This window comes from Triturus cristatus, chromosome 1_2 (genome assembly GCF_964204655.1).
Source record: "Triturus cristatus chromosome 1_2, aTriCri1.1, whole genome shotgun sequence".
NCBI lineage: Eukaryota > Metazoa > Chordata > Amphibia > Caudata > Salamandridae > Triturus > Triturus cristatus.
The window spans coordinates 447,373,079-447,397,596 of record NC_140580.1 but is presented as its reverse complement, the minus strand read 5'-3'; the positions used below and the strand labels follow the sequence as shown (position 1 = coordinate 447,397,596).

The 24,518-nt window shown below is 49.8% G+C and overlaps 1 protein-coding gene across 4 annotated transcripts in view; it reads right to left on the bottom strand.

Annotated features, from left to right (window-relative positions):
- IDE (insulin degrading enzyme) overlaps positions 1–24,518 on the bottom strand; it is a 1,118,175-nt gene that overhangs the window by 867,723 nt on the left and 225,934 nt on the right. For all 4 annotated transcript variants that reach the window (XM_085606153.1, XM_085606152.1, XM_085606150.1 and 1 more), the window contains exon 5: positions 9,443–9,565. In XM_085606153.1, coding sequence (XP_085462279.1) covers positions 9,443–9,565 — 123 coding nt within the window. The remainder of the gene's footprint in view (positions 1–9,442; positions 9,566–24,518) is intronic.

The following is a 24,518-nucleotide window of genomic DNA, read 5'->3' as shown; positions in this document are numbered from 1 at the left end:
CTTCAATCACTCCGCCAGCGTCCCATCCGGGCATACCACCCGCGGCGCTCCGGCAAAGCGGGTAGCGACCCAGCAAGTAGGACTCACAGTCTCCGGATCTCACGCGCCCCCGTCTCAAGGGCTCAAGTCGTCTCCAACAGAGCGCCTACGGCAGCCGTGAAGTCGCGTGCCAGCACCCTGCCGCTTATCGGTCTCCTTACCACCACATGCCAGCTGCAGTAATTGTCCACAAAATGGCGTCCACCACTTCCAGAGTCTGCCAGCCTCATACGCGCCGCGGGGCCAGCTCCAGCAGCCTGCGGGCTCCCTAGCCCACAGGATCGCAGCGCAAATGCCCCACAGCCAGCTTCCACCAGGGTCACCCACTTATCTGACGCCGTCAGCGACGGTGATCAGCGCTCCGATCCGCCATCCGTCCTCCTAGCACTCCTCAGCACATCGCGTCGCCAGTCCGAGGGCCGCCACCGCACTCCAGCACACTCGGGATCTGTCAGCAGGCGCCGACCAGACAGGGACCCCCTCAGCAGCACGTCATCTCCCCAGCACAGGACTCGCCGCCAGCACCCGCCTCGGGCTCGAGTCGCGGCTCTCCCCTGTCGCGCTCCAGCAGGCGCCTCCGCCAGGGCCACCCACAGGTTCCGCGGGTCACGGCCCCTTTCAGGCAGATGGAAAGCGGGAATAGCGTACCTCCGTCGATGCCTCACAGCCACCTGCACGTTTTCTGCAGGTTTGGGCAGCTCTGTCTCACCCCGGTGTGAAGGATTACTTCAGGATTTCGTTCCGGCCGGCGGAGCTCACTCAGAGAGCGGCCATCTCGCTGCTCAGCAGGCCACGCCCCCGAGGAGGTAATTATTATATGCATTTGTTTTGGGATGTTCCCCTTTTTCAATTTGTTTCCTTTTTTGCTTCTAACAAAACTCAATAAATAAAATTAACAAAAAAATGGTGACCAGCCCAGAATGGATGACTTACTTCAATGGATGCTGACTATCTTGAATTGGAATGACTGCGTTTGGAGACCCGCACACCCAAGCTCTCCAGAGTAGAGTGCTGTATGAGAAACACAGGGCCACCAGGAGCTGGTGTATGGTGAAGTGCCACTTCTCTATTCACTGGTGAACATGAAAAAGGTTTTAGCAAGTGCCCATGAGGGTATCAGAAAGTCCCTCACTAAATGGTAACAAACGTTCTAAGGAACATTGTCCAGGTTGTAGGACCTCTGGGAGCTTATTTTTCTTTACTTCAATTGAAGGCAGTTATTTTTATTATTAAGTGTTTTATAGAGCGCGAACTTGACCTGTTAGGGTATCAGAGCGCTTTACAAGGTTCATTGAGTTGTACAAATAGGCTTAGAGACACAGAGTATACAAACGGTTGGAGAGGGGCAGGGGAGCAAGGTACATAGGGGATTGGGGGACACGCATGTACAATTTACATTTGCAAATAACTCAAGACAAGGTCCCCCAATTTCTTGGTGGAGTGAATAGGTAGTCCGAGGGAAAGGCGATAGTCGTAAGTTAATCAGGGTCTCTGTGGTGGTTGAAGGCAGAAATTAGGCGAGGAATTTACCCATGAGGAAAGTTTTGGCATACTTTTTGAAGTGTGCTAGAGAAGGGATTCTTCTGATGGCGGGTGGGAGCGAGTTTCATATTCTTTTTTTTTTTTTTTTTTTTTTTTAAAAACCTTTATTTGTGCATATGAAAAGGACAAATACGGGCCTACAACCATCAGGCCGGCCACAAAACGGTTAAGCACTGAGACACACATTACAACCCCTGTGCGTCAATGGTCAAGATTAGCAACGATTCAGGAGTTATACACTGGAGAGATCCTTGACACCAGGGGAAGGAGAAGTAAAGGTTAATTTTAAGGTTTTCAAAATAATTTTATCGAGAAAAAAGTCAGTAGAGGATAGAACCAAGGAGATTCGAGTCCGCAAGATGGCTTCATCACACGGGAGAGCAGCAGCATCATTAAAACGGCCATAGAAAATCTCAGACAGTGAGGCGATGCAGTTATAGAACAGGATAGTCACATGAGTAAATACGCACCCCTCCAAAGCCGCCCTCACTCAATCCACCCCACACCCGGACCCCGAATCGGAAACAAGTATAGCGCAGAGACAAAGAAGAAAGAGGCCCATAGAACCAAAAAGAAAAGGTAATTTACCCCCCCGCCCTACACCAATGCGGAGGCTACGGCCTGCCCCCCCCCCGGCATAGTGCCTGTCGCCCAATGAACCCGAAATATAGACAAGAGAGAAAGTAGGAATAGAGTAAAGAAAATAAGAAAACCAAAGAAGAAAGCGGGGAGGAGCCCACGTAACCTCGGAGCGCCCGAAACCACCGGCCAACTACGTCTCCACACACTAAGAGCCCACTACACCCAAAGGCGGTCGTGTGAAGATAACGTGTGACAACCATATAAATGAAGGCAGACAAATCGCGACAAGTGCGCACAACGTATGCAGACAGTTCCAGTCCCAGTCCAGCCCATCCGTGACACCATGGTGATAGAAATCAGTCTAGCCCTGGCCCGATCGCGGGCGTAAGATTAGACTAGCCCCCACATGAAGGCCCCGCAGCCCGTGCAGACAAAGACAATATGGCCGCTTGGGAGAAGATGGAGAAGTAGAGTCACAAAATGGCCGCCGATCATCTATTGAGGTCCCCTTGTGCACCATATAAAATCCAGACCAGGCCTGTAAAGTACAGGAGTTCCACATAAAAGAAGCCGTAGGCCACCGTGAACGGTTCCTCGAGGACGTCAGGTGTCGCTCAGCTGGATACTCTTGCGGACGCGGTGAGGCAGGCAACAACAAAGCAGGCAGCAATGAACGGGGAAACAAAGTGTCCACAATTGAGCAGGAGATCGATTGATCCTGGGTGCCGGGAAAGCCAGATGCAGACACCAGTGTAGCACGGTTATACACAGTCGTTGCGTCCCCGCAAGAGGACAGAAGCACTGGCAGACCCACGTCTTGTTGAGAACAAACGGGGCGCTCACGACCCGCAGCCGACAGTATGGAGTCGAACCGCTCACTCAGCGTTTGCAAGCCAACACACAATTGCAGACGAAGGTCCCGCAGGGCAGCCAGAACGGAGCCGCATGTCAGCGGAAGCTGCGCCCCCACATCAGCAGCAATCCGGGACGGCACTGTGGAGCTGGAGTCTGATAGAGGGAGGGCGAAGCGGGCAGCGGGCGAGACCGGAGCATCGCCCCCCAGCAGCGAGCAGGCAATCAACGCCATGTTTTACCGCTGAACGGTACAGTGGCCGGGGGGGGGGTCGTAACAAGGAGGCAATTCCACTCAGGTCTGCGCCGCAACAGGTGAAAGCCAACAGTCGCTTCCCCTCCCTCGGACTCTCTTTGCAGCCGACTAGGCAATAGAAGAAGGGGGTCCGCAGCCTTCCACAGCGCGGGCCACAGAGCGAAGCAGGCGACCCGCCACACCGGGGCTTACCCTATAACTCCAGCCCGTCAGGTGAAAGGTGAAGGAGGTGTCCGGGCGTCTCTCCCCCGGCTCATCTGGCGACAATCCGTGGTATGAGGCGGGATCGGGGCCGCGGGGCTCAGATTTGCGCCGGGGGTCCAGTGACTGCGGAGCTTCCAGGGGGCCGGCCAAGGCCACAATAGAGCAGGGGTCCAGCGCGGAGAACAAAGGCACCAAGAACTCCGGCATCCGGGCGGGCTCAGACTCCGGGAAAGCGGCGGCGTGGTCAGCGCGTCGTCGCGCACGTTGCACCTCGAAAATCGGCGAGGATAGGAATCAGGATGATAGTCCGAGGCCAAGGGCCGGCGGAGCCGGGCGCTCAAGCGTCTGCTCCGGTCGCCATCTTGGCTCCTCAAGTTTCATATTCTTGGTGCGGCCCTGGAGAAAGCCCGATTGTAAGTTTATTTTTCCCCGAAAACGGACAGGTGGGAACAAGAGGTCTCTGGCGGACCGGGAGTTTCTCATTCCTCCAGATACCACTAGTTTCTGTGCCAGATAAGCAGGGGAGGTTGCGTATAAAGCCTTGTGTGTGATGCATGCCAGTTTCAACTGTATTCTGGCCTCAAGGGAAAGCCAGTTCAAAGCTTTCAAATGTAGAGAGTTGTGGTTGAATTTCCTTGAGCCGGTAAGAAGTCTGGCGACCGCGTTGAGGCAGGCTATCAAAGTTGCCAGGGAGATCTTGGGTAGACCCGAGAGGGTGTAACAGCCATATTCCAGTCTAGAGCTGACCAATGCCTGGACCGTCCTTTTTAGGTCGGGAGCATCGATGAAGGGTTTCAGCTTCCTTGGGTAGCTCAGGTGGAACCTGGCTGATTTGGCCATCAAGTTGATTATTCCTAGAGATTTGGCAGAGTCCACGATGGCCGGTGGGCAATTTAAGGCTGTGATGGCATTGATCCATATCTGAATCTCTGGGTTGGTTTTTGTAGGGGAAATTAGGAGAAATTCTGTTTTTTTTTAGTTGAGTTTGAGTTGGTTGGAGGCGAGCCATTGGACAGTCAGTTTCAGGGCCTCATACAGGGAGAGAATCTCCTCGAGTGATGAAGTTTCGATGTATATTTGAGTGTCATCGGCGTACATATGGTAGGAGAAATTAGCGGTGCGTAGTACCTCAGCAAGCGGCTCTAGGTAGAGGTTGAAGAGGGTGGGGGACAGGGTTGATCCTTGAGGGACTCCAACCGTGACCGGGGACGGAGCAGATAAGTTGCCGTTAATTAGGAATCTCTGCGATCAGTTATGGAGGAAGGACCTAATCCAGTCTAAAACAGAGCAATCCAATCCCATCCTGAGTTTGAGGCGTTTGAGTAGTTTTTCATGGTTGACCGTGTCGAAGGCAGAGGATAGATCTAGGAGGATTAGAAGGCAGGTTTTGCCTTGGTCAAGGGCTTGGAGGGCATCGTCAACAATGTGGAGCATGGTAGTTTCAGTGCTGTGCCCAGGTCTGAATCCAGATTGGAAGTCATCGAGTAGGTGGAAGTTGTTGATGTGTTGACTTAGTTGCTCTTGCACACACTTCTCTAACACTTTGGCTAACAGAGGGATGTTGAAGATAGGTCTGAAGTTGTCAGGGGAGGCTGGATCCGCGACAGTTTGTTCAAAATGGGGAGCACTTGGCCGGCTTGCAGAGAGTCAGGAATTGATCCCTGCCGGAGAGAGGCGTTAATTATTGCAGTACAGCTAGGAATAATGGATTGGGCGGCAGCTGCTTGACAGCTGAATGGGAGCGGGTCATTAAAGTGATTGTTAGGGTTTAAGGTAGATAGGATTTTAGAGACGAAGTCTTCGTCACAGCACTTGAAGTCGGTCCAGCGTGCTTGATTTTTAGGCGAAGCCTGTGAGGGTAGTGCACAAAGATGAGGCAGGTCAGGAAGGGGTTGAAAGTATGTGGCTGCACAGAGTTCATTTCCTAAGACTGTGATTTTGTCAGCGAAGAAAGAGGAGAATTCCTCGGATGATATTAGATACTTCGGTGTTTTAGCCAGTTTATTGGATTGGTGTTTGACCAGTTCAAAGAGCTTGCGGGGTCTATTCTTGGCATTCCCCAGTTCCGATCTGAAGAATTCTTTTTTTGATGCAGTTAGTGATCCAGGACTTTGACTGCTCTTCTAATTTCCATGGCAAAGGACACAGACTCTCCAGTAGAAGGATGAAGAGGATGGGGGTGAGGGGCACCCACCCTCTGTCAGGAAATGTGTCTAGCCCACTGGCCTCATGTAAGTCAATAAAAAAGCTATCATAATTGTATTGAGGGGAAAAAAATAATCTCCACTATCACACCATCAACAACAAATGCAGATTGGTTCTGATCATAGCCTGACACAAACACCTGTTGTACTGGAGAGTGACCTCTGCAAAATAAAGTATTATCTGAGTCCAAAGGGAGAGTAGAAAATTTACTTGTTCGAGACTGGGGCAGATTCAGTTCAGACAGAATTATGGTTTCAATGTCCTCCACTGGCATTGGCAGCTTTGGTGCAGGCATTAACACAGCCGGAACGGACATTGATTGAGCCGCCAGTTGTGGGATGGTCTCCGAAATGTAACCAGAACCCCAAGCAGGTTCTGGAGGTGAACCAAGAGCTCAAAGCCGACCTGCCGATGGGGAACCGAACTGAAGCCCTCAGGGTTTTAGTGGGGCCCGAAGGCACACCAAAGTAAACCGGTAGAGTGCAAAGATACGAAGTGCCGCGTCCTTAAATGACTCCGTTCAGATGCATCAGGGGACAGTCTTGGCCTGAAGTAGTCTTGGCCCACTAATAGACACCACAGGCACACCTCATGGAGATCAGTTACAGACACTGGTTTACGATAATGCAACACAATTTAAAGTAGGTGGTTTTAGGAGGTGGCATTTCCCCACCACACTGAAAACATTTTTAAGAAAACAAACTTGCCAAAAGAAGGAAGGTGCAGAAAGGAATGATGGTGGAAATGCCTCATTCTGCTTCCCACAGGGTGGTGTCATTCTGCTTCCCACAGGGTGGTGTTATTTCACGAAGAGCACACTAAAATGGTTTGGATGCTGCGGCCTTAGTGGCTGGGAAGTCTGTTGACCCTGGTGACCTGGACATTGTCTGCTTGAACCCTATCCCCGCCCCTGAAAAGATTGGGGTGCTTGTTGTGGGGGTGGAGGGCCTTGGCGCTGCCAATACCCCAAACCTGGGGAGTAGCCCACAGGTGATGAAAATGCTAGGGAAATTGCCCAGTAGAAGTAGAGAGGCCAAGGAATGTGCAGTGGCCTGGCTTTCTTTGAAGCGTTGAAGGACAGAGCCAGTCTTCTTGCCAAACAAGCGAAAACTGATGAAAGGCATATCCATGAGCGACGCCTGCACGTCTCTAGAGGAGCCTGTCGATATCATCCATGTGTGACATCGAAGTACCACGTTACTTCCAACTGCTCTGCCAATTCAGTCAGTAGTGTCCAGTCCAGATCGTACGACTTATTTGGCTGCATCCCGAACATCCTGCATGGTTTGAGCCAGGGAGACAGCAAATCATTCAGGACTGTCGGCAGGCTCTTGCTGACCATGTCCCAGAGACCATGGGAATATTGCCCTTAAACAGCTGGCAATGGCAAACCACAGGGCTAGGCTGGCCAACGCAAACATTTGCTTCTTGAATGCCTACATTATCTTTGACTCTGTCTTGTCTGCGGGGGCAGTATGGAAGAAAATAGGGCTCACCTCGCTAGTGGAAATTTGGACCACCATACGTTACATCCCCAAAATGAATAACAAAGAACATTTTCATGAGAAAGTAAAGGCAGAATATCATAGATTTTAGCGCATCTGATAATTGCATTCCTGCCAAGCGCAGATTTGCAGAGAAGTCTTTGCTGACTGTTCTGGTACAGGATTAGAATCAGAGCCAAAAAGAAAACGAAGACTCTGCTGATTGTAATCTGATACCTCTACTGCAATGCTACAATCAGGCAGCATAAAAACTGGCTGTGCTTTAGCTATTTTGTAGCACAACACCTGAAGAGTTAGGCAGACGTTCGTTTGGGATCAGGCCTGAATTATGGAAACGGGGGCGCATCCTGGCTTCCCACAGATGCCTACTGTCTTGTCTTAAATATAGCCCCACTGACTCCTAATGATTGACTGATGCTTACTATTCAGTCAACAGGAGTGGTGTACAGTATATCAGGGAGACGCTATCTTTGCTGCTTCTCTCTAAACACCCACTTGCAGGTGATCAACCTGTGCCACGGATATTTAGCTTGCTTACTTCACTCTAAGTAGGGGCAAAGGATATTGGTTACTGCTTCAAAGCGGTAAAATGCCTGTGGTGCGGGTCAGCGTACCATGGGCATTGGAAGACAATAGTATGGGATGTCATCTTGATCTTGCCTTGCGCAAAAGTGCACTCCTCTTCCAGACTCCCACAGAAAACTGGAGAAGTCTTTGTCACCAAGAGCTCAACATCTGTACCTTGGGTCTTCAACACATATGCCATATGTTGTATAGGTGCTAGGGAGTTCAAGGGCTGCCATGAAGCAACACACCAATCAGAGGACGATTCAGAACGCTGTGAATTAACTTCCTATGCCACCTACATTTTAAGCAGAACTTCTCTAAGTGTATTTTTAGTGATATCAGTTTGAAGCTGCAGAAACGGTAGATGATTATGTATGATTATTTCATTTAGGATTAAATAGAATTATTTAGCGTAGGTTTATAATCTAATGGCTTACGAGCTAAACAAATGTTTTTACTGACACTCCCCAAAACTGAACATAGTCTGGACTACCTACCTGTACATGAGTTTTTTTTAATCAACTCTTTTGGGGATTTTAGACACACTATGAGGCCAACAGTATAACGTAAAACACACACATAGTGAGGACTATAATGTGAACATTCTTAATCGTGTGCATGACATTTTAACATTATGGACACATTTACATCAGTAGTAAGGTAGACAGTGGTGAATACAAATGACCACTTTTACTAAACCTGTCACTTAGGTCAGAGGCCTGACAATCTCCATTAAATCTCGATGACTTCCAAATCAAGATAGTCAGGATTTGATGCCACAATAGAGAACACTCTTGTAGTGAATCAATTAGTGTGTCCAACCCACACAAAATAACTATTAGCTTGGATAACAAATTAGTATAGCACTAAGTGTGTTTTAGTCCAATATTTTCTAAGAAACCATTGCAGCACCCATCCTCATAAATTAATGCATTTCCAAGGTTTGGTAGCTTCCATACAACTGAATGCATGTCTGGGACCATCATCAGAAACTTCCTGGCCTATCAAAGTATTCCTCGTAGTTACAGTTCCGCACCAATGTTTGCAAACAAATTATGTGTCTAGTCTGTGAAGCCTATTCCCTTACTTAGGGAGGCAGCATTATGTATTGCTGACAAACGTGACAGTCGCAAGTGAGCTATAACCTGCAAAATGTACCCGACTGGTCAAACCAGTCAGCTCTCCTAAATTAATGTGATAGAGGCATATGAGGAGTTAAAAGTAGGAAGGGGTTTGCGTGCACATGGGTGTTGACCCGAGCAGACCCCACCAATGCCCTTTCATAACCAAGTGAGGATTTAAGTTGTTCTTGGTAGGTCAGTAAAAAAGTAATGTTACGTGAACACCTTTCATGCAACGCTAGCTCATGAAAGGGAAACAGAAGGGAGCAGAGCACTACAGATTAAGCTATTAAGTGTTCCATCCCCCAATATCCGCTTATTTGTTGTGGGTTCCTAGCGCATCTCATGTCTGAAAATGTTTGTTAACATGCACATTACCATTCCCTCAAACATTCAAACTGACTTCAAGGCATGCTAATCCATGATAATGAGGTCATACATCCATCAAGCTGACAATTGATTAAGTAGTCGACTATTTTCTGCCACATTCAAGCACAAAATAGTAAAACATATCACAAAAAGAAAATTAATGTTACACTCAAGATGTGCAAAGCATAGAAATGTCATACCTCTGCCCAGGACACAAATAGACATCAAATTTGACGAATAATAAGTGGAATGGAACTTCAGTAGCTCCTGCCTTACGTCGATTCCTTGCTGGGTTGGTCTTGTTTCCAAAGTTAATTTGTTACCTAGTGCATGAATGTGAAAAGATTTATTAGAAAGTAAAACTTGCATCTAGAAGTCTAACACAAAATATAACAATTGTGAGTCTTGCTCTATTAATTACTAAAAGGGAATATGCAACTTTAACCTAAAAACCAGTTCATTTGCAGCTAAAACCAGTACATTTGCAGCTAAACCCATTGCCTGAATTTTAATCTGAGCTAATAAGAGAAGAATTTATTTCTAAGCCTGTATTTATCACCTAACATATTACCAGCACTGAAAATAAATCTTGAACTCCGATGTTACACCACACAACGTGTATGAAAATGGCTATACACAGATCCATAAATTACATTATAGTATGTGTAAATATTTGATATTAGGAAGCAGCATAAAAAAATAACAAAAAATAGGTCAGATGTTTTAAATTATACACAAAAATCTATCAACGTGCCTAAGCTCTATGCAGAGTATATTTGAATAAGGCTGCTAAAACATAAAAGCAAACAAATCATGTATATTCAATTTCTTGGAAAAGTACATTTCTTTGGAAACCAATGGTTTTATTTCAGTCCCCTAAAAGATCTACAAAACTAAAAATGTCTCAATTAAATTACCTTTCATGTGATATGGGAAAACCTGAAAGAAGAAAATGAGTTTGATCCTTGGAAGGAATTACCAAACGTGATGTAAATCATTGCTCTGACTAAGGTGATGAAAATGGAACTGAAAGCTTGTTTGCAAATTGTACTTGATACACCACCCTACCCCTCGATGTTAGACATTCATTAGAGATATTGTAGACAGACTAACATTTTCATACACCCTTTTTAACTGTACATGTTGATGTATACCATTAAGTGTATGTAATACTTTGAAGAGGGGCATAGTAGTGGAATGTCCTTCATCAGTCAAGATTTATACACTGGACTTTCATTTGTATACAGCAACTCGGATGCACCTTGCAAGTGACTAGAATTTCTGTAAAAAGCACATATAAAGAACTGGTAAAAACAATACAGATGTGACTTTGATGAGAAATTATTTCAACTTGTAAAGTAAGGAATTCACAAATCTTGCAACTTTGGCATGCTCAATTTAAAGCCTATCTATATTTTTCTAATGAAAAAACGTACATCATCGGAGTCTCTCTTCCGCTCTTGTATTCTCCGACATGTCCCCCTTGACCATACTGATTTGCTTTCTTTCAGAGAAAGCTGCTCATCTGTTATCTGGGTGAACAAACTGAAGACCTACCGCAAATATTTTCAATATAGTTCCCTTACAGTTCAATTCTTGGGACAGACTATGAGAAATTCAAGTTAGAGGGAAGCAGCCTACAGTTAAGACAACCAAAACCCTGACAAATAAGTGAGGCTTAAACAATTTGAGATTTGTATCAAGATCTGGGGCAGTATTACAAAAAAGGTACACTTTCTTTGTTTGCACTATGGCACACCTTTCAAAAGGTGCGCCTTACACAAACCAGGAAAGTGCACTGTATTAAAATGAATGTGCTGCCCTCATGGCAGCCGTGGACTCATGCTGCCCTGGGGGCAGCTCATTCAAGTGCACTTTGAAGAGGGAAGAGAGATTTCCTTGCAGGCGGGTGCAGTGAGTGACTGCACACGCCTGCAAGGGAATGTCTGGACGGGGTGGGGGGCGTGGACCATGAAGCCCCCTTGGCCGCCTCCAGCAGGCTGGTATCAGGGGGCTCACCGACAGTGCCCCCTCTTTTGTGGCATACTGTCATTGCGCCTCCTAACAGGTTATTTCCCTTTGCGCACGCGTCTATAGAGGCAGGGTGGTGTCTAAGAGCTGTAGACAGGTCCACAGGGGACCTCGAAACTGGTTTAGCCCAAGTGTCCAACAGAATATCAAAGAGGGTGTTACGATGTCCCGTCCTAAGACCAGGAGGAGGAGGGATGTGGTGACCTATTTCCTCCTTACGCTTCCCCTGTGTTTTGTTTACAGTCACCCATGGGACCTATGGAGAAGGATGACGGCGGTCCCTTTAACTCTCCATGTTTCCAGGAAACCAGCCTGTTTCACGTGACCATGTCACATGCTCCAATGAGCTACGTGGCAACCAAGAAGGCGGACTTTTTTAACGGGGTTTGGAAGAGCTGAGAGTGTGACCCAGGAGTTGGAGGACGACGAGGGAACAAACAGAACAAGTCTGAAGAAGGGAGTAGCCACTCTATGAAGGTGAATGGCAAATCTACAGAGGAGGATGGAGAAAGGACGCAGTCGAGAGCAGCCGAAGCCCGGAGTCGAGAAGGGAAGAAGGGGGAGCCAGACCCTATCCGGCACTATCAGCAAGCCAGCCGCGCTCCTGGAGGACCATGGCTACCCCAGGTACGCAGCTGCGGGTGGTCGGGAAGGGGGAGCCTAGCAAGGAGGGTCCCCTAGTCAGGGCAGGGGAGGGCTAAAGAACCCCGCATAAGGTGTTCACACATGGGTGGTTTTTGCGTTCAAGCGCAGCAACTGGCACCCGGTGGTGGTATGGTGTGGTGGTGTTTTTCCCTCACTCCCATCCCCTTTGCCAAAATAGCAGAAATCAAACGCAATCCCTCAAACAAGTATTTTTTATTTTTTTTTCCATGCTCCATAACGGTATAAATTCCTGAACGGGGATGGAGTCAAGTCCACGGCCTTCTCCTGAACGAAAGACAGAAGAAAAACTGGAACCTTCATTGTGTGTCTTTAAAGGGTCAACAAATAAATATCCTTATTTGTATCGCATACGCTCTTTGCCGCTCATTGCCCATTCACACATGGTGACCCGTGCGGGGAATGCAGGCATAGCCTCCATTGGAAAGCAGAAATGGAGAACCTAATACAGCAGTTGATACATGGCCAGGAGAAGCTTGAATGGGCAGTCGAGAGACAAATGACATCTGCACAAGCTCATTGGGAGTTGTTCACCACCTCCATCAACCAACACCTCGAGAGCCTCCATAAGATGTCTGAGAAACAGGACCGGATCTCAGCACAAATGTCAGCAAGGATAGGAACCCACTCCAGTTTCCCTACTATAGCCCTGCAAAACCCGGAGACGACCCGGTTGAGTTTCCCTAGACCTTTGAGCGAGCTGCCAAGGCCAGAGCAGAAGTGGGCTTTCTTTTTGGCCCCCCTATTAAGTGGTGAAGCCCAGGCGGTATATCAGGTCGCCAATCCTATTGGTAACACCACCTACAGGGAAGTGAAGGAAGTCATACTAGAACATTTAGGGATGGATGCCGAAGCACATAGAGTGTGTTTTCAAAAGGAGAAGGGTTGCCCCGGCAACAGTCCGAAAACCCTGTTCTTCAAATTAAAGACTGCCGCCGATAAATGGTTGAAGCCTCAAGAAAAAACAAGGAGGAGATAATGTCCCTTACATACCTTGAACTAATCATGGAAGCCCTCCCCTTTTCTACACAAAGATGGCTCAGGTAGCATACCGGTCTCTCTGTAGAACAGGCAGTAGAGATGGCCACCACATGTGTGGGCCCAACCGAAGCCTTCTATATGGGATGTAGAGACTACGGCCCAACTCAGGAAAACCAGAAAAAAAGATAACCAAAAGCCCCTAGTGAGCCTCCAAAACCACGTTTTTTCAAACCTGACATCACATCAAAAAGGGCCCCAGTGTTTTGATTGCGGGACATGGGGGCATATAGCCCGTTTTTGCCCACAGAAGAAGAGCGTGGAGGAACCAATGGATGTTAGCTATCTGCCCAAACACGTCTTATACACCGAAGAGATGGGCACCTGTTTTTACGTAAGTCTGGTGATCAATGGGATTTATGTAAAAACGCTGCTAGATTCCGGCAGTCGGTCATCCAGTCCACTTTGGTCAGTCCAGAGAACATCCTCACACAACAACAGGTACCCATTTGTTGTGTCCACAGTGAAATCAAAACATACCCCATGGCCAGGGTAGGGGTGACGTTACCCAATGGGAAAGAGCTACAGGTTACCGTAGGGGTTCTTCCTAGACTCCCAGAAAAGCTAATACTAGGGACTGACAACCCCAAATTCATGTCTCTCCTTGTAAATAAGGCCCCTTGGCAAGGGTATAGACGTTTTAGGCATGCCCAAAAGAATGACCCCCCTCTCAAGATGGCATGGCAACAGGCGTCCTCTTCACCTACACCTGCGGATACCTATCCTACCTTTCTGATAGAGCAAGACCTACTCTACAGGAAAGGGAGTCCCTCCGATCCCACACAACTGCTCGTCCCTCAGACCTTTAGATACCAAGTGATGTTCTTTGCACACAGCCACCTCCTAGCCGGCCATACCAGAGCCTTAAAAAACCAGCCAAAACATACTGGAACACTTCTACTGGCCTGGCATACACGCTAACATCACAAAGTATTGCCAGGAGTGTGACATATGCCAAAAATAGAATCCCCATCGTCCACCAGCCATACCCCTAGAACCTTTACCAATCACTGGGAAACCTTTTGAACGGGTGGGGTTGGACCTTATAGGGCCATTGCTCAAGTCACAGAAAGGGAATATCTATGCTTTAGTTATCATCGACTACGTCACCAGATATCCCGAAGCCTTTCCATTACGAACACCCAACACCACCTCTATCTGTGAGAAACTACTAGAACTCTTCTCCAGGGTGGGATTTCCATGAGAGATCCTTATGGATCAGGGCACCCTGTTAATTTCCCTTCTAATGAGACAGGTTTGTAAATCCCTGAATATCACCCAAATACGAACTTCTGTATACATCCCCTGTGTTTTGTTTACAGTCACCCATGGGACCTATGGCGGAGGATGACGGCAGTCCCTTTAACTCTCCATGTTTCCAGGAAACCGGCCCGTTTCACGTGACCAGGTCACAGGCTCCAATGAGCTACGTGGCAACCAAGGAGGCAGACTTTTTAACGGGGTTTGGAACAACTGAGAGTGAGACCTGGGAGTTGGAGGACGATGAGGGAACAAACAGAACGTGTCTGAAAGAAGGGAGTAGCCACTCTAGGAAGGTGATTGCCACATCCACGGAGGACGGAGAAAGGATGCCGCAGAGAGCAGCCGAAGCCCGGAGTCAAGAAGCTAAGAAGAGGGAGCTGGACCCTATCCAGCACCATCAGCAAGCCAGCCGCGCTCCTGGAGGAGCATGGCTACCCCAGGTACGCAGCCGCGGGTGGTTCGAGAAGGGGAAGCCTAGCGAGGAGGGTCACCTAGTCAGGGCAAGGGAGGGCTAAAGAACCCCACATGCGGTGTTCACGCCTGGGTGGTTTTCGCGGTCAAGAGCAGCAATTGGCACCTGGTGGTGGTACGGTGTGGTGGTGGTCTTCCCTCACTCCCCTCCCGTTTGCCAAACCAGCATAAGTCGAACGCAATCCCTAAAACAAGTATTTCTTTCTTTCTTTTCTTTTCATGCTCCATAACGGTATAAATTCCTGACCACGGCCTTCTTCTGAACGAAAGACGGAAGAAAAACTGGAACCTTCATTATGTGTCTTTAAAGGGACAACAAATAAATACCCTTATTTCTAATGCATACTCTCTCTGCCTCTCATTGCCCATTCACAGAGGGCTTCACTGAAGGGGAGCACAGGTTCAGTCCTCATCTGGCCCTGATGAAGCACAGAAGTAGGAGATAATTGGCCACCTCCAGAGAAGGAAGCTAAAGCTCAGCAGAAGCCTAACTAGCCGATGAAGCAAGGCTAGGATGAGAGAACAAGCCCAAGAATGGGAAAGAATCAAGGCTACTAGCCTCACCAAGGTCAAACACCCAATGAAACTCCGGAGGAGGCTGAGCAATGTCAGTTATGTAATCATCAACCGCACTGGGAACTGCTCCAACACCCACCGACCATGCACGCAGCCTAGGGGTCATCCTAGACTCCACCCTCTTCATGAGGAAGCAGGTCAACGCCGTCTCTTCCGCCTGCTTCAACACCCTCCGCAAGATCTACAAGTGGATCCCCATCGAAACGAGAAGAACGGTCACCCAAGCCCTCGTCAGCAGCAGGTTGGACTACGGAAACGCCCTCTACGCTGGAGCCTCGGCCAAACTCCTGAAACGGCTTCAACGCATCCAGAACGCCTCTGCACGCCTGATCCTCGACATCCCTCGCCGCAGCCACATCACACCCCACCTGAGAGACCTGCACTGGCTCCCCGTCAACAAGAGGATAACCTTCAAGCTCCTCACCCAGGCATACAAAGCTCTCCACAACACCGGACCAGCGTACCTCAACAGACGACTCAGCTTCTACACCCCCACCCGCCAGCTGCACTCCGCTGACCTCGCCCTCGCCACAGCCCCCCGCATCCGAAGAGCGACCTCCGGTGGCAGATCATTCTCCCACCTCGTCGCCAAGACCTGGAACACCCTCCCCATCCACCTACGGCAGACCCAAGACCTGCTGACCTTCAGAAGACTCCTCAAGACCTGGCTCTTCGAGCAGTAGGAGCACTACCCCCCCTCCCCTCCCCCCTCCCCAGCGCCTTGAAACCCACACGTGTATGTAGAGCGCTTTACTAATGCTAAGATTGATTGATTGATTCACCAATATAGATGTGTTCCAAGGGAAAAACAGGAGGGGGCTCCTCTGAAGGCGGAGGAAGATAGCCTGAAAAGAACTGGTCCACCGACGCAGTCCCGGACGTCAAAGCAGCAACAACTTGGCAGTCAGAGAGGAGAGACAAAGTAGGGGCAATTGGCGCTGGCAGATTCAACATTGGCATCACAGGTGGGAAGCCCGAACGGCTGTGCACCGGAGCCAATGAGGGATCGATCACAGATACGGAGGGCCTCAATGATACCAAGGTAGGTCCCTCCGGTTTGGAGTGAGCCAAGGCTTCACCAACCTCCTTGGGGCTGAGACACGCACAAGAGTCACCTGGGCACCAGGAAACACTGGAAGGCGCAGGCTAGATTCTTGCTCTGACCCCAGAATCGGAGGAATAGGAAGCGTGTCAGGGACAAAGCTTGTATGCGGTAAAGATGGAGAAGGCCGTGGTGCCGATCACCTACGGTGTGACTTACAAGCCAACAGCAAGGACAAAGGACTTCGGAAGCTAGCCCTTGAGCAGTCCTCCGAGTGAAAAGAGAACCGCGACCGACGAGGGACCTTAGACCACCGTGCCACTAACAGGGGTATGTGACGCTCCTACAGCGCCAGGGCCTGAAGATGATGACATGAGCCACCCCGTCTGAGTCAGGGTGCATGCCCAGACACAACATGCAAATAGATTGAACCTGCAGGGTCGACATCGTAGTCCACAGACCCCGAAAATATCCAGAAAAAGCCAACTGTACAACTCTCCGGATCCGCGTGGAAGCTCGGAAAGAAAGAAACTGAATTCAGCGCACCGGGACAGGGCTTATATGTAGTCTGCAGACGTCACATCCAGTGGTCAGTGTTGCTAGAGAGTGGCTCAACGACATCTACTGACGAGCAGAGGTACTGCTGTACAAAAGTTTCCGGATCCAGTCTGGCGCCTTCCAAGGTAAGGAATCTGCCGCTAGAAGGCTTTATCAGATTGACCGTTTGCCTGCTGCTCCCTCCTACTCTGCCCAAAACAGTGCAATTGAAATAGTGAAAACACCTTCTTGCCCGGTTTCCTACATAGTGGTTTTAGCTGCCATTACTATTTCCAAAATGTGTAACCATCAATGAAGCTGTGAGATGGCGCCAGTATTTTGTATACTAAAAACTTAATTATGGGGGCGTGGTCTCGAGTGTCAAGATGGCGGTCGCAGTCTAAGTGTGATCCGGACCCCTCTATCATCCGCTACCATCATACTACTCCTTCAGTGAAGAGCATCCCGTTGTGGCACCTCTGTCCTTGGGGCGCCCGCATCTGCAGCAGTACTGCCCCTGAAAAGGATGCGGATAGAGATTGTACAGTCGGCTGGTGACGATCCGCGGCGTGGCTGGGGTTGCGACAAAATGGCAGCAGTGTAGCCCGTGACCGAGGGGCTAGCTGACATTGAGATGCGAGATACAGCAGACTTCTGTGGGGTGTTCCAAAGATCCCATTGCCTGAAAGTTCCCTGGTGTGGACGCCTCCGGCCCCACTAGCACCGGGCGGGGCATGAAGTACACACCAACGCTGCAGTCGAAAAGGTTGGCGACCAGCGAGTGAGAGAAGCCAGAACGAGCTGCAGCTGTATCCGAGGTGAGGAGGGAGTGCTATCAGTGGATTGCGGAGCCGCCGCACCGCCTTCCGAGGCGGCGGCCTTCTGCTTCTTGGGTCCTGCTCACCGCAGTGGGTTTCATAGAGGCACTCGGCACGCGTTCGGCGGGACACCTCGGGAGAACGGCCGGCAGACAAGGAGCACGAGGTGCGATTGGTGGGGGCATCCGTGGAGGACCGGGCACTCACAGTGGGCTCCCTGCTGGCAGACCCTGCCATCTCTGGCCCCGGCAGCGGGCGACAAGCACTCTTCGACCAGCGATCGGCAGGATTACACATTCGCCCGTGGGGGTCGACCCCCAATGCATGAGTGAGTACCCCGAGAAAGGGGGGGGGACAGAGCTCTGTGGGCAATACAGAAGCCCCTAACCCTGGACTGGTTGACAGGTAGCAGTGTCAAGTGGCAGCAGGCCGAGTGGAAGCGGACCCTGAAGTGAGGGAGGGCGCGAACGATTGGTTAGCCTGGCAAGGAAGCGGCGTCCCTCCCTTGACCGGCCGCTGCTTACTGTGGTGAGACTAGAGGTGGTATTGGCCTGCAGCCAGCAGGATGCCTTCGGAGGTGGCCAGCGGGCGAGGGGCACTGGACTGACATGGAGGTGGTGCCCGTAGAGAGCGGAAGGCCTGCTGAGGGCAGTGAAACACCGGATCGACATGCAATCAGCGGGAAAACGTCCTGCCCCAGTTTTTCCCCTCCCCCACACCAGGGTGGAAGCAATGGCCTCAAGAGACGGATGAACTGAGGTGCCCAGATCATAGGCCCCTTGGTTGAAACTGACTCAAGCCGGAAATACTGCTGGATACAGCTGTAGAGTGGAATCTGATCCTTCCTGTCCCAGCAAGGTTAATACATGGACTGCATTGAGGGGTTGGAGCCCTGGGAGAATTGGAGAGTCCCTCAAGTCCCTGGTCTGAGCCTACCAAGAAACAAATGCATAAGTATTCCTGAGACTCTTAGTAGGTGAGCTGTCAGTCACCCCCTGAACTAGACCCACCTCTGCTGGGACCTCCTACTCCTGAGGCACCGGTCGTGCACGTCAGCCACCCAGGTTGATGTGCACGACCGGTATTCTGAATAAGCAGCCGCAGGGTTCTTGGCTTAAAAGCGCAAGTCAAACAGCTTCTAACCCACACTACCGACCTCCATAGACGGGCTGAGGATGCTGAGAACCGTTGGCATCAGAACAATCTCCGCCTGGTGAGCCTTTTCGAGGGGACGGAGGCTTTGCAAATGACCACCTTTATTGAAGACTGGATCAAGTCCTGGATACCCCCGAATGCCCCGTCAACAAGGTTTGTTGTGGAGCGCGGCCACCGTGAGCTTGCACCCAGGCAGCCGCCAGGAGCCCAGCACGATCAATAATTGCAAAGATCCTCAATTTCAGGGATCGTGATGTCATCCTCCATGAGGCCCACACCCAAACAGCGTTGTTCTACAAAGATGCCAAAATAATCTTTTCTAATTACACAAAGGAAGTGCAGGCCTAAAGAAGATCATACCTCAATGTAAAGCAGAAACTGCAGGCCCTTAACCTGCCCTACAGACTCCTCTTTCTGGCTCGTCTCAAGGTGATCTTTCAGAACAAGTCTCATTTCTTCGATACGCTGGAAGCAGCATGGACTTGGGCAGCGGAGGAGTGTCCACTCCGCCCAATGAAGGGTGCCCCTCATTCTGATCCTCAGATGGCATCGTGGTCGGGCGTGACCGCAGGCTCACGTGGACAGTGCACTGGGTCCCAGAGAAGGTGCAACGCCATGGGGGGGGCAATTTTAAAATATGTAGGGAGGGTCGCCCCAGATGTCCTTCTGCTGCAAGAGACACAGCTGAGGGGGAATGTGTGTGTGTGTGTATGTGTCTTGTAAAGCGCACTGCTGCCCTGAGGCGTCGTGGCGCTGTAGACCGCTGGGGAACCCGTCCTGGCTATCCCTGTGAGATGGTCCCTCCTGGGTATCTCCAAGGTGAAACCAGGAATCCCCGGCGAATGTGGGGGGCCGTTGTGGAGATGAGGCAAGCTAATGCCCAGAGTTGCCGAGTGTGTTCCTGGTTAGAGTAGGTACCGAGGCGAGAATTATCGAGTCCGTTTTGACCCTGGTCCACAACCCTGCCGCGTCGGGAATTGAACCCTGGTCCCTGGCCGATTCTCTGCTTGCGGATCTGCCGCCTCTAACCAGTGAGCCACACCTCTCCACAATCTGTGTCCCTTTTCAGCATGTCAGGGATTTTGACAAGATATGGCATTCGGGGTTCTCTAAAGGGGCTCGGGGAACGGCGATCCTGCTGCTCCCTCCCCTGCACACCGGTACAATCAACCAGTGACCCTCAGGGCCGGTTTGTCACCTTCACAGGTACCCTGGGGGAAGCTACTGTTAATCTGATGCCGCTATACGCCCTTAGGGACCGCTGTAGATGTAATATCCTCTCTCCCCCAGGGTCTGACAATGATTGGGGGACCTTTACCAGTGTCCAATAACCCGCCAGAGATGCTACAGAAAGCAAGGTGCAAGTGACTTGGCATTGGGGCTTCCAAACTGGGCCTCTGTGACGTATGGCGTACCTGGAATCCTAGAACACTCCAGTACACACACACACACACACATCTGCTGCACACCATACCAATTCCGGAATTTACCTCATCTTCATGCCTGCCCTGACTGTAGGACAGTCACTGATGTTCAAATCCTGGCGCGAGGCATATCAGACCACTCCCCCTTCAGCTAGGGGGCTCCATGGGAGCTTCACGTCCTATATGGTGGCTGAAGGCCTGGTTCCTTCAGGACCAGGAATATAGGTAGATGATTGAAGGAGAACTGAAACATTATTTACACACCCAAGGGGGCACAGTGCAACTTCAAAGTATGCTGTGGGAGGCGGGTAAAGCCACAATCTGTGGGTACGCTAAAGGTTTCCTTAAACACAAACAGCAAGTGCAAGATCGCCATCTATCCCAGCTTGAGGCCCGGGCCCTCCACCTGGAACAGGCTGCGGCTACTCCAGAGGAGAGGTGGAACGCAGACAGTTCCAGCTAATACGAAAAGAGATGATTTAGGGCATATCTCTCGAACCTGAGGTTCTCGGTGGCCCGGGTTTACAGCTGGGGAGACAAGAATGGCAAATTGCTTCACTAGCTTGCGTCCCATCCTATGGCCCACCGGATAGTTCCGAAAATTCGAGATATGCATGGACACAAACCTTTGTGAAATACTACGCAGAGCTTTACTCAGCAGATCACACGCATGCGCCAGTCTCCAGCTCTCTTTTTCTGCAGGGTATCCCCCTTCCACAGCTCCCAAAGAGGGATGTCAAGGCCATGGACGAACCCATCATGACCGAAGAAATTTGGGAAGCGATTTCATCACTTGCTAACCCGCAAGACTCCTGGTCCGGATGGTTTCCCTGCGGAATACTATGCAGCATTTCGGGAAACCTTGATCCCACAACTCAACGCCTTATTCGACACTGACACAGCCACTGTCGTGGTCATATCTAAAGTAGACCCTCCCTCGGCCTTATGGCCTAACCACTGCCCAATCTTGCTGATTAATTCAGAGATTAAAACTTGCGCAACAATTCTTGCCACCCGTCTGAAGCAGGTACGCCATACTCTCATACACCCTGATCAATGTAGCTTCATGCCGCACTGCAGCACAAGGCGCTGTCTGAGACTCCTCCATGTGGCCCTTGCTCACCGCCACCTCCTCTCCCCATACCTAGTCCTAGTACTACTCGACTTTAAAAAGGCTTTCGACACGCTCGACTGGCTATACTTAGGAAATGTGCTAGGGAGAGTGGGCTTCGGCCCCCATTATCGGAAACTGGTAGGGGTCTTTTACTCCAACCCGTCAGCCAGGGTCCTCATAAACGGGGCACTCTCGCAGACCTTCCCTATCAGGAGAGGAACCCGGCAGGGGGACCCTCTCAACCCCTCCACTTTGCTCTAGCAATAGAGCCCTTGGCTTGTCTCATTTGGGTCGACGAGCAGATAAAGTGGTGGCGCTGGCAGAGCCCGCATAAAGACCATATTGTGTTGTATATGATCGATGTCCTGCTCCTTCTTGCTGACCCCCGGCCCAATCTGGTCCTAGATGCCTCCAGATCCTCCAATGCTTTGAGAGAGTGTCGGGCCTATGCCTTAACCCAACTAAATCCACTTTGGTGTCCCTTCACACCTCACGAGAATGTGTGGACTGGCAAACAACTATTCCCCTGCAGAGACTCTATTTAAAATATCTTGGTATCTGGGTGGTGCTTCACACGGAGCCGACCTAGTCCCCCAATGTCAACCCATAGCTCATGTGCACGAAAGACAACCTCCGTCGTTGGAAATCTCTTCCCCCTCAACTCCCTTGGTAGGATCGCCCTCTTCAAAATGATGGTTCCGTCCGCCTCTTATATGTGCTCCAGAAGCTCCCACGCCACCTTCCTCGTAGTTAGTTTAGTGGGCTAGATGGGGTGATTACGACCTTCCTCTGGGGTGGTTTGAGGTCGCGGCTGGCCCTTACGCACTGCCAGAGGGCGACATACGATGGAGGGATGAGGATGACGAACCCTTTCCTATTCTACTTAGCCACCTGTCTTCTGGTGATCCACGACTAGTTCAATGGCGGATGGTCTGATCTGGTTAACGGCTGGAGTTGGAAGTTCTCGGGTTCCCCCGGGATCCAAGCCATGCTCTATGGGGCTCCAGTTCCTCATACTTTACAAGCAGTCACGCGAATGGCACTTCTGGCATGCCGTTCAGCACTGCGACACACTCACTGGGATGCCAAAAGGATTAGTTCATTACCTGTAATCCTAGTTCTCTTCCAGGGGTATCCTCATCAAAGTCATAAGCACTAGAATATTTCCGCTCATGCGCGGGAACTCGATCATATATGTGAAAAACATTATATATATATATATATATATATTTTATATATTACCTACTGGCAGTCGCCAGTAGGTAGATATAGTAAGGACCTATTTTCCATAGGAAATCCGCAACATTCTATTTGGAATAACGTTGGCGCGATTGACGAATCGTTGCGAAATTTTCCAAACTTTTGGCCAGTTCCGGTCCGCTCCTATCCCAAGAGGGTAATAGATGTGGAAGTCCATTTCATGTTTTGCCAGCTGCCGCCCTATGATTCTGGTGCTTGAAGCACTGAAACGCGTCAGGGAAAAGGATTAATTGGGTCATTTTCGCGCCGCTTTCATGAATAAAGAAGTTGTGTTCAACTTACCCTTGTGGAGTGCTGCTTCAAAGCTCGGAGCTTTTTTGGAACATTGGAACACACACAGACACAGACACAGACACACACACACACACACACACAGCCTTCCATACACTAAGAGCTGAGTAATGCTGTAAGGACACCCTTTTATAATATAAATAATACCCGAAAAACAGGGAAAACAAACAGCAAAGTATGTTTGAAAACTATTTTAATGCTTAGCACAATCCCTCAGATAGGACTGAAAGCATTGACAGCTCACAGGCTGCATTGTAGAAACATAGCATAGAAAAGCTGAAAAGCTAACCCTTAGCAACATAGAAATAAACTGGCACCGTGCCTTTAAAGCAGCCATGACCCCCAGCTTCCCATCATGCCTCAGGGGTGACAGTTAGGTCAGTTGTTCTTTGCGGTGACCCAAAGGCCAGGACACAGAGTTGACATTTTAAACGTTCTTTTGCCCGGGGAGGCGGGTGAGTTGCTTATGACTTTGATGAGGATACCCCTGGAAGAGAACTAGGATTACAGGTAAGTAACTAATCCTTCTCCTCCAGGGGATCCTCATCAATAGGCATAAGCAATAGAATAGCAAGTGCCATCCCTTCCACCTGCAGGCAAAAGGAAAAGGAACTATCAATCAAGCTCAGATAACCAAACTTGAACACACAGATATCTTATCATCTGAACAGATTTCGCAAGAAGGCTTGGCCTACTTGGGTATCCACCCTGGAGTAGGATTCGAGACAGTAATGCCTCGTGAACGTGTGCACCGACTTCCAGGTTGCTGCCTTGCAAATCTCCGCCATAGGCACGTCATGCAAGAAAGCTACTATAGCCGCTTTTCCCCTAGTGGAATGTGCTTTAGGAGACAACAATAGGTGTTTGTTTGCCAACTGGTAGGCCAATCTAATACAGGACACTATCCATCTTGAAATGGACCATTTGGAAGCTGGAAAGCCCGTCCTCATGGCACCATAATTTAAAAACAATTGGTCTGATTTCCTTATGGCCTTCGTTCCCTCCAAATAGAACTTGAGCACCCTCTTAAGGTCTAAGGAGTGGAGAGACCTTTCCGCAGGAGTAGCCGGATCAGGAAAGAAGGAAGGGAGATAAATTGTTTGGTTAACATGAAAATCAGACAACCTTTGGTAAAAAGGAAGGATGAGTTCTTAACACCACCCTGTTATGGTGAAACACAGTATATGGTTCCTTGGCACATAGCGCTTGGATCTCGCTTACTCTGCGCGCTGATGTTATTGCCACTAGAAAAGCGGCCTTCCATGTGGAGTGCTGCAGCGTGGCCTTCTGAATGAGCTCAAAAGGAGGACCCATCAATATGGAAAGGACTAGATTCAACTCCCAAGGAGGAGAAGGAGGTCGAACAGGGGGATACACCTTCTTCAAACTCTGTAGGAAATCCTTGACCACCTGCAGTTGAAAAAAGGAAGGTTGGTTGGGGGACCTTCTGTAGGCCGTCATGGCAGCCAAGCGCACTCTAATCGATGAGTACTTCAAACCTGCCTTGGCGAAGTAAAGGAGGTAAGGAAGAATTACCTCTTCCTGCCCCGTTGTAGGATTTAAATGATTACGTGCACACCACAAGTAGAATCT